The sequence below is a fragment of the Condylura cristata genome, unplaced genomic scaffold, assembly GCF_000260355.1.
Source record: "Condylura cristata isolate star-nosed mole 26May11 unplaced genomic scaffold, ConCri1.0 scaffold00019, whole genome shotgun sequence".
Classification (NCBI taxonomy): domain Eukaryota; kingdom Metazoa; phylum Chordata; class Mammalia; order Eulipotyphla; family Talpidae; genus Condylura; species Condylura cristata.
In genome coordinates, this window is record NW_004567120.1 from 17257079 (window position 1) to 17268257 (window position 11179).

The following is an 11179-nucleotide window of genomic DNA, read 5'->3' on the forward strand; positions in this document are numbered from 1 at the left end:
GTTATGACCCCATACAAACTCTGTTTGGTGCTGCCATTGGTGCACTAGGCAAAAGACAAAACCACTAAATGAGTGTTAGCTATAGCATGCCTGCTTATTTACTAGAAGGCTGTCGTTCTGTCTGAATCCATCCCAACAACCCATAGAGCATTTACATGCTGAAGCCCCCCTCCTTACTCTTTTCTCTCACACAGAGACCATGTGGGTAGGCTCTAGTGACATCCCATTCAGAATGGGCTTTGTGGGGGTCCAGCTACCAAATTACTTTCCATTCAATCTGACAAGTATTTATTGAGCACCTACTGTGTGCCTAGTGCTCAGCAAGTTCCTCTACGGACTCCTGGGGTCTCCAAACAATAGAGCCTAATCCTGCTCAGCAGGAACTCAACATTATTGCACTGGCTTTGTTCTGAAGGATAGGCTGTGCCCAGATTACAGCCCTCAGACTTCATTCAACTCCTTTGGCTTGGAAATGAGGCTGGATTTTCAACAAAAGTAGGGAGTTGAATCAGCCTGAGGCTTTAATTCTATGCATAGTCTCATTGAAATTTTGGAGTTACCTTGTATACATCAGAAGGGTACAATTCATTGCTTACCTTCCGCAGAAGGTTCCTCTTGGGAGAGTCTTAGCATTTCCAAGATGTCGTGAAAGCCATAATCTGTGACTTTAAGTACAAAACGCCCGTCCACCACACAGTTCCTAGATTTCAGCCTGCCATGAGCAAACTCTCTGTGGTGTAAGTACTTCATGCCCTGCAAATGATCAAACAGGATTTAGGTAGCAATTTATTTAATTATTTTGTGCGTTCAGAGCCACTTTCTGAGATTGTTAATGCATTATAAACCAAAATTCAGCTTTTCTCTATTATATACAGGCAAAGCAAAACATTGACAACAGAATCATTTCCATACCCCTTCTAGCTCTAAAATGCTATGCCCTGTTGAGGAATACTATCTTATCTGTAGAGAGAATTTTATTGGGAGACTTATTGAAATTTTAAACACAGAATGGATCCATACATATGTAATTGCCAAAAATTTTAAGATTCTGATGTTTCTCAAAAAAGATCTAGCACAATTCTAATCTACAGTGGGCAGAATAGAAATTGGTGCATCCTTTTTGGTGAGCAATTTGGTAACAGCTATCAAAATTGAGAGTATGCAGGCCATGTGATCTAGAAGTTCTCCTCCTCCTCCAAAGAAATGCTTGCACATGTGCACAAGGAGACATACAATAATGCCCATTACAGTCCTGTTTTATAACATAATGCAATTGAAGTACAATAAATATCTAGATGGAATTATAGAAATTGCAAACTATGAATAATCTGCAGCAGTTAATAAGATGTTGACAGGGAGCCATCAACTGGCTCCATCACTAAGCCATAAAGTGAAGAAAGAGTAAATTGCAGGAGTATGTCATAGTTGTATTTTTGAAATCAAACTCTACAGTGTATGTAAATATACATGAAATGAACTGAAAAGCTAATCACTAAGTTGCTAGCAGTGCTTGATTTTGGGAGAGGACATGAAAAAGGATTGAGTAAATCTCAATATTCCCCCATATACTTATATAATTTGATTTTTTAATTAAATGCATCATTTTTATAAATAAAAATAGACAATAAAAAGGGCTGTAAAACACTATTGATCTCTACAGCTTGCTTGGCAAGCTTATATGCTTTTCAATGTGATTTACCAGGATGCTATCAGATGGGTTTAATCATTCACATATAAATACATCCATATGTTCCTCCAGTCATCTCAGAACTGTTTATGCTTAGTCCTTTTAAGTATTTGGCTCTATTTTGCAGCCTGACACCCTTTTGTATCTGTATGTTTTATATCTAATGCCCTTGGAATTTTGCAGTCTCCAGTACATCCAGAGTCTACAGTAGGCAAAATTTCCCCCAGGGCTAGTCTAATGCTTGGGTTCCGCTCATCATGGACCTTAGAGAACAATGATTTATAAGTTTCTTCAATAACTCATGGGACCCAGCTTAAGGAGAATGGAGCACAATAATAGGAATCAGGAGATTTGGATTCTTCTGAGTTCTGCTACTTAATAGTTGGATGATATATATTTGTTGAACATCTATAGTGTGTCACAGACATTATATAATATAGTGTATGTCACTTAAATTCTCTAAGTATTTCTAAAAGAATGCTTATCACACTTATGGAAACTTAGAATGAGATAATGTCTATAAAATAACTTGGAAAATGTTAGTTTACAAGATTTCCAAGACAAAGCCAGGTCATGACTGACCAATATGAAGGAAGTTCGATAAGTCATTGATTATCCAAATAGGCCTCCCTAAAAGTACACAAAGATACAATTTGCATATCATTCCAGGGAGTTCACGGACTCCTTTGTTGTTCATCCAGGAACACATGTAAGAATCCTTTTGCTGTCAATAGATTTTTACCTCTAATAGAACCAGTGGCCTTTTGGACTTCTAATTTTGCTGAGTTACACACTGACACTTGTGGTATGCAAAATCCCATCACCTAGTTCTAGACTAAGCCAAATTTTAGGTGAAAACCAGGAGATTGGAGTAAGTAAATATGGGAATGAGAACTTTTGAATGTCTAGAAAGCAGAGACGTGGGATAGAATAAAGTGCTGTCTAAAGCAGAGTGCTCAGTGGCAGAAGGAAAAATATATCTGGCCCTCAAGTTGGTGGGGATAAGTGACACAAATAAATCCCTTCTACATTATACCTTTAACAGATGACAAAAGATTTGAGAAAAGGTGGGGGCAGACCCTGGAAAGGAAGGTAGAGGAGAGACATAATCATAGTGATCTTAAGTAAATAAAACATTTAAGTTCTAATCTACAGGAAGCACACAAGATCTCCGCCATTAATCCATTAACCTTGATGAGATCCAGCAGGAGTGATGATTTAAACATCCAGTCGAGTTTCACATCCTGATTTGTCAGTATGTCTTCTAGGCTCCTTCTGGAACAGAATTCGGTTACAATGGCAAATATCCCTGAATCATAGAAGAAACCCAATAAAGGGTTGACATTCTCATGACGCAGGTCCTTCATCTGAAAATGGAAAGAGATGGAAGTCATAGCTGTCCTGTCTTATTTGGGAACCAGGGTTTAGAGCACATACTCTTCCCCACACCCTTCCATAATTGGTGGCTGTGGCTTACAGCACTTTGGCCCCATGTTCTCCAAACCCATGATGTTACACCTATAATTGTGTTGTTATACAGCAAAAGGGAGATGATCCGGGTATGCCTAATCTCATCACACAGGCCCTTAAAACCAGAAAGGAGCCAAGAAGAAGAGAAATCAACCATCCATTGTTGACTTTGAAGATGAAGGAAGGGGACGATAAACCAAGCAATGTACGCAGCCTCTAGAAATTGGCAATGGCACTCAACTAACAACCCCTAAAGAAATGTGAATCTCAGTCCTGTGACAGGATAGAGCTAAATTCTATTGACAATTTTATTAAGCCTAGGTTTTCCCTTAGACTTTGGATAAGAGCCCAGCACAACTGATACCTTGACTCCAATCTTGTGTGATGCTAAGCAGAAGGCCCAGCTGAGCCCGCTTAGACTTCTCATCTACAGAACTGTGAAATAAAAAGTGGGAGTTCTTAAAAACCTAAGTGTGTGCCAATTTCTCATGGTGGTGATGGCAAACAAATGCACTGGTCAAAAAAGGGAGATTTCAGAGAGGAATGTCTCTCACCATATTGTAAATGAATGCTGAGGTTGGGAACTTCTTCCTAATCTTTGGGAAATATTTGGAGTGGAGCTCAGTGACCTAGGAGGACTATCGAGCATTAATGCATGAAAAGGTGAAATAGATTATCTTTCTGTGAATGTTCATTCACCCAGCATCAATTAAAATAAATAGCTTATATACATATCAGTTCAAAACCTACAAAATTTATTTCAGAAGAACCATCTTGAATCTTGACATTTAACTTAGACAGTCATTCATTTTTTCCACTAGTATGAGAAGCATGTAGTGTGCACACACAATGCCCAAGGCACTGGACAGCATGCTAGAGACACAGAGAAACAAAATGTCATCCTCAAGGGACTCACATTCAAAGTGGGGAAGTGAGTGATAGGCAAGGAAACTGACAGCTATATTTTACCAGACATGTGTTCTGATGGAAGAGAAGAGGAAATGCTGGGGGAGCTGAGATGGTGCATCACTCTGGGTCACCCTGGGACCTACGTCATTCTGGGCCTTCAAGAATGTGACCCAGAGGAGGTCACATATGGACTCTTATGAAGGTAAGTGAGAAATGACCATGTGAAGATGACATGATAAGAGAAGGAGACAGAAAGTGAGGACACGTTATGTTGAAGAAACTGCAAAAGGTTTAAGGTAGCCACAACAGAGTACAAGGGAAAGATTGTTAGACACTTAGCTAAAGTGATAGGCAGAAGCCACATACTGTGCAAATTTGAGACTCCTACAATAGAATTTGAAATGTCTATTATGATACTCAACATCTGTTACTTATTATTATTACTTTCTAATGGAGGATGAGAGAGATAAGAACTCTATGATCACTTCCAGATTTCTATTTGCATTCCTGGGTAGATGGTGGTGCTACACATCAATGTAGAGAATTAGGGATGATATAGTCATGAATATGGTGGTGTCCAGCAGCTCTGTATAATGGCAGCTCTGTATAATGGCAGCTCTGAATAATAATAACTCACAGTTCCACCATTTTTGAGAAAATTGTCCTAGAGTCCAAGCTAAAGAGGAGCCACCTTAATTAATCGGTTAGCTCCCACCCACGATGTCAGCTAATAATTGACTAAATGGGGATGGTACACAATTCCAACTCCTTCATTTTAAGGTGGAACTCGTGGCATAACATGTGCTCCCACATTTCACCCAGGAGCTCATAATGAAGGTAGTTTCTAGCTGAGATCACTACTTGCTGAACTTTTACTTTTGCCCTATCCAGCTTCCACCAGTCCCTTTCTCTTGAGAGCATTCTGTCAATGAGTAATTTCAACAACAATCTCTATCCCAGGCTTAGCTTTAAGCCTTGGCAAACGTTCACAAATAATAGATGGGAAAGCAAATTTTGATGGTGGGGAAGACTGATTAATTCAGTTTGGGACATATTAAGAATCATCGCCTGTGGGACATCAAGGTGGAACTATTCCAAAGACAGTTGGGTATTCAGGGTTTGGAGTTCAGGAAATAGGCCTGATATAGATAAGTAGATTTGGGAATTGTAATCATGTAAGTGATAGATTAAATTAATGGGGGTGAATGAGATAACCCAAAGAAGGCTATATAATAAAAAGAGAATAGAGAAATATCAACATTTAAATAATGGGGAAATGAAGACCAGCCTACACAAAGATTTTAAAATGAGGCCAGAGGAGAAAAGCCTGTTGAGAGCAAAATTATGAATGCCACAGAAAAATTTCAAGAAAGTGAGGTAAATACCAGAAACAATTTCAGAAAATGTCATAAATAACAGAGGTCAGATAAGATGAAGACAAAAATGTATCTGCTGAATTTTACCATTAAGAAATTGTTAATTACCCACTTACCCTATGTATTTATTTATACAGACATACTATACACACACACTACATATACAGACATACTACATATACCTACACATATATATATACATGTATGTATGTGTGTGTGTGTGCTTAGAGTGGTATCAGTGTGAATGAACAGGAATGGGCAGATCTCAGATACACTGTGAAGTTATAAATCACATGATTTGTTGGTGATATAAATAAAGGGAAAAAATGAAATCAAGAATTATTCAATTTTGAGTATTAAGATTATGGTGGGTCATTTATTGATATGAGGTACACTGACCTCGAACATGAGCCTACATCGCCAATAGCATGGTCCAAGGTGAGATAAATTACCCCTGATGGGAACGCCATATACTGAGCACCAAAGCTGCCTTCTAAGCATAATAGCTAGGCACCCATGAAAATTATTTTAGTCTGAAAGAACCTGAACCAGTTAAGGCAGGCATAGAAATTCAGCCTATACATAGAAATATGTGCACTTTCTTATAAGAGTTCATTGTACTGCCTCTTATGGACCAAGTAGCCAAAACTTCTGGGCTCTGAAACTCGGTTGGAAAATAGAGTACAAAGTGGCCATGTCAGAGACTGCTAGCCATTCAACATAAACTAGTCAGTTTCTTTGCCTACTGGGAAAGAAGTAGCCCACATTTTCCAGCCTCTCTTGCAGTGAAGTATAGTTATATAATTGAATTCAGCAATGGAATGTAACAGAAAATGGTATGTGTCATTTTTAGGTTAAGTATTTTAAAAGGTTACATTCTCATTTCTACAGATGAATTCAATGGTGACAAGGACCTAGAAACGGCAGAGCCATAATATGGCTAGAGCCTCGGTCCCTGAATCACATCATATTGGAAGAAAATCACCTGGCAGTCAATAACACCTAACTTGTCTATTATTTTGGTGAGAATTAAACTTATGTTGTGTTTGAGACCTTAATTTGGAAGGAGGGAAGGACTATTTGTTGTGCCATCTAGTATTATACTAGTAACCCTACCATGGTAACATATCAGGTCTAAAGTTTTCCCCAGATCTTACAGTCATGTGTCCTCAGCTACAACCAATAAAGAACATCCAATGTAGGAATCAGGTAGATAATTACATGCAGTCATGTCTTACTGATATTCTAGATGACCCCAGGAAGCAGAGAATACTTGGAATACCAACTTTAGCAAGATGGCCATCTGAATATTTATAGGATAAACTTTGTACTTTGCCCTATCTATAATATCTCCTTAGCTGGTTACAATCGAATGTCCAATAGTCATATGTGGCCTATCTCCCAAGATTTTTATTAAACCAATATCTGATGTGAAACCTTTATGCATACAACTACCAGAAACAGCTGCTGCTCCTGATTCAAGCATTGGCTTAAGTAATCTTTAAGGTGACTTCATCTGCTTGAAAATGTTTCTGGGATATTCTAACAAAAGAATTATCCCTACTTGCACAACAGATGTAAAACCATCACAGTGTTGGGTATGGCTCTTTATTGAAATTTAGTTCTCCATGTCAGTGCCTGTCCCTAATAATACCAGCCTTTGTTCCCTACTTTGGCAAGAATATTTGCTACCTCCATGGACTAAATGGTTACTCTCATACCTCTACTAAATTTTGTTTTGTTTTCTTTTAGAGTTCAAGACCTCCTATTCTTCTATCAATATAACATATTAACAAGGTATTAATAGAAGACTTCCAATGCTATATTTCCCACCAGTAGTACTTCATCAATTTAACAAACATGTATTGAGTATCCTCCTGTGTGTTTGGCACTGACTAAGCTAAGAGATGATGATAAGTGTTGAAAAAAATTATATGGTCCTTGACCTCTTATTTTAATCAGGTAATCATATAAACACAAACTTGAATCTCTGATAAGCCCTATTAAGTTGAGATGCAGAGTTTGAGTATGTATAATTGGGGCTTTGACCATTCAGAGAGGTTGAGGAGGGGTTCCAGGGAAGTGACATTTGAACTGGGCATTAAAAGATGAAACTAAAAATGATCCTGAATTTACAACAACATGGATGAGCCTAGAGGGAAGTATGCTTAGTGAAATAATACAAACATAGAAAGAGAAATAACGTATGATTCTGTTCAAATGTAGTATATAGAGAAAACAAACAGATGAATCAAATAAAACACAAGTAAACATTTGACATATAGAACAAATTAGTGGTTACCAGAAGAGAAGGAGAAGGGGACAATGGTATGGTGAAGGATAACTTTGGACTTTCCACAGTGAACATAATGCAGTATAGACACATACTGATTCTCAATGATGAACACCTGAAACTGATATAATATTATGTGATGTTATTTCAATAATAAAATAAAACATTTAATTTTAAAGGATTAGTGGAATTAAGCAGACAAAACATGAAAGTATAAGTATTCCAGAGGTTGGAATAACGTGAAAATTCTCTGTGCTAGGAACATATCACAATCCTAGGACTGAAAATAAGCCACTGTGGCCAGCAGAGAGATTGATGGAAATACTGTGGTGTGAGATAAGACTGAAAAGTCAGGGAAGAGTCAGATCATGCAAAATATAATAATCCACCTTAAACAGCTTTTTTCTTCATATTAACGACTAGTTGAGGGATTTCCAATACCGAATAGGAAGTAGTAAGCCAAAGTATGTGTGTGTGTGTGTACATATATAACATATATATATATATATATATATACTTTATAGTATACATGTATATACTTTAAGACTATGGGGAATATGTGGAAATTAAAGAAGAACCTAAAATGTAAGAGGCAGGAGTCCATATGAGATAAGCAGATTCCTAGTGTTCTTCCCTCAGGTCACTTGCTAAATCTTGGCACAAGCTGAAGGTTGGGTTTAGTTAGCCTACAGAAGGATTATGCTGGGGGAAAGGCAAACCCATTAAAGCTGTGAAGTACTAGCATGACATAAATTTCAGGCGACCTAAATGTGAGTTGGTTTCTGCGCTGCCCTCCTCCCCAGTATATTTTCTGAGTTGTGGGCTACAAAGGAGACTACAAAGCTTCAATAAGATGATCTGAGATTCTACATTTTCCCAATATCTAGGAAACAAAGTGTCTCTAAAGGAATAATATCACCAACAAACATGGCTAGTTGCTTCCTTAAGACATTTACAAAATTTGACGAAAAATATTTGTGAAATTTGGAAGGCTCATGGCATGAGTGTAAACATCATAGCCTTCAACACAAATTCTGAATATCCCAATCTTTCAAAGTGAAGAATATAAATCTCTGCATGCTTCTGGAGAGATATGCTTGAGGAACAGAATAAAAACACAGTCTAAATCTGCAACATAAAACTTCCATTCAGCTCAATGTCTGATTCCATTAGTGCTATTAGTCCCTCACCCTACTCATTTAAAGATAAAAAGAGAAAACCCATAGCAGTAGAACATATTACCTAGAGTCTGTACAGAGTCTTTATACAAAATGCCTATCATCAATAAAAAAATTACTAGATACTTGAAAAGGTAGAAACAGAAATTGACAGAAGACTTTGGGACAATGTCCTTAACTAATCAACAAAACAAATAAAACCTATAAAAAGTGTATCTTTTTTTTTTTTAAGTAAAGGCAGTTGGAAATTAACCAAAAGCAAAAATGGTGGTAAGTATAAGCTTGAATAAGATACTAAAAGTGTAAAAGTTGTGGCTTTTTACTTTTTGCATGAGTCCAATCCCCAATACACATAAATTGATGGCAAAAACCTGGATTGCAGGTTTGATCTATCAGAAGGCAAAATTTGGAGCCAATAGGACAATCAGAAAGTCAAGGAGGAATTCCCAGAAAGTGATATACGACAGAAGGAGATCAGCCCGAAAAATCCATACATAAAGTCTTCCCAACCTCTTGACTGAATGTTAACCTTTGCATGCATGGGAGCAACCACAGGGAGACCAATAAAAAAGCTGCAACTAAATATGAAATTACTGATCAAAGATTTTATCAATAGTTACTGCATACTACATTTGAAAAGAAGTTGAAAAATAAGTCTAGGGCCCTCCCAGGTGGTGTAAAATGGGTTAAAGCACAGCACTGTGAGGCTATCAGCAGCCACCTCAGCATGAGTTCGATCCCAGCCCCAGAGGTGATCCACATGGCACAGCAGACCTCTCCTGACCCGCCCGCTGCTCCCCTCAGCAGTGTACTTCATCCATTGGCCTGTCCTGCTCCCCATTCTGTCTCTGCTGAATCCTCTCACCACCCCCCCACACACATCCCTGGCCTGTACTCCAGTTCTGTATTCATAAATAAATAAATAAATATTTTTAAAAATAGGTCTAACAAAGATAACAACTGCAAGAGTGACAACAGAAATCATTCTTAAGACAACAGAAGAATATCGAGAGTTTTCATAATATATCATTTATAATGTGTGGTTACTAACCAAAAAATCTTGGATATACAAAGAAACAGAAAAATGTGAACTAATACTCAAGAAAAAAAAAACAGTCAGCAGAAATCAATCCTGAGTTGGTATAGATGTTATAATCAGCAGAAAAGGAGTTCAAAGCACATATTATAGATTATAAGGTTATATATATATATATATATATATATAATAACTATACAGATAGGAAATATTGGCAAAGAAACAGAACTATAAATATGAATCAAATAGAAAGTCTATAGTTGGAAAATATAATTATTGAAATGAAAAATTCACAAGGTGACTTAAGAGACAACTGAAGATTTAATAAAGTTAAAGAGAGGCCAGTTTAACAAATACATCAATCTGAAAAACAGTAAATCGATTGGAAAATGAAAGAATAGAGCCTCAGAGATCTGTTGGACAATATCAAACATATTAATACATATGTAACTTCATTTGCAGAAAAATATAAGAGAATGGGGCAGGAAAAATATTTTAAGAGACGTTGATCTCAAAACTTATGAATTAGTTGAAAGACATCAACGAAAAAAATTCAAAGAAGCTTATTGAATCACAAACAGGATACACACAAACCACTTAGATGGATCATACTCAGTTCCAGCAATTCAAGGTTCTGTTTAAGCATTTAAGAATCTCAGCAAACACCAGAGCTGGTTAAACACAAAGCAAAATTAACTAGGCCTATCAAGGTTATATTCCTGAAATCTAAAGATAAACTTTTGAAAACAGAGAAAAATAGCACAGATATACAGAAGAATATATAATGGCTGATTTCTCAGCAGAAACACAGAACGTAGAAAATAATGGAATGACTTATTTAAAATAACAAAAGAATAAAAGCCACCTGCCAATTGCCATTTAAAAGGTAAGAATTTATAAAAGAGACAAAAACTGAGAAAATTCAACAGCAGCAGAGCTACAGTACAATGCTAAAGAAAGTTCTTCAGACTATAGATAAATGATGCTCTCTGGTAACTTGGAACTACTAAGAGAAAATGGAAGTTATCAGAAATAGAGAAATGCTAGTTAATAGAACATTTTATTTCATTAGTAATTTCTATAAATTACATATAAATGCTCAAATAAATATTAGCACTTTATTATGGAATTAAAATACATGTGGAAGTAATGCATATGATAAGGTAAAAAATGGTAGAAATGTTAAATGCAACAATATTGTTGCAAGTTTCTCATATTAGGTAAAGTAGT

The 11179-nt window shown here is 36.8% G+C and overlaps 1 protein-coding gene across 1 annotated transcript in view; it reads right to left on the reverse strand.

Annotated features, from left to right (window-relative positions):
- Positions 1-11179, reverse strand: part of GUCY2F (guanylate cyclase 2F, retinal) — a 98283-nt gene that overhangs the window by 32598 nt on the left and 54506 nt on the right. Inside the window, exons 9-10 of the mRNA XM_004685699.1 lie at positions 2878-3054; positions 597-753 (exon numbers count right to left, since the gene is read on the reverse strand). Of these exons, the coding sequence (XP_004685756.1) occupies positions 597-753; positions 2878-3054 (334 nt within the window). The remainder of the gene's footprint in view (positions 1-596; positions 754-2877; positions 3055-11179) is intronic.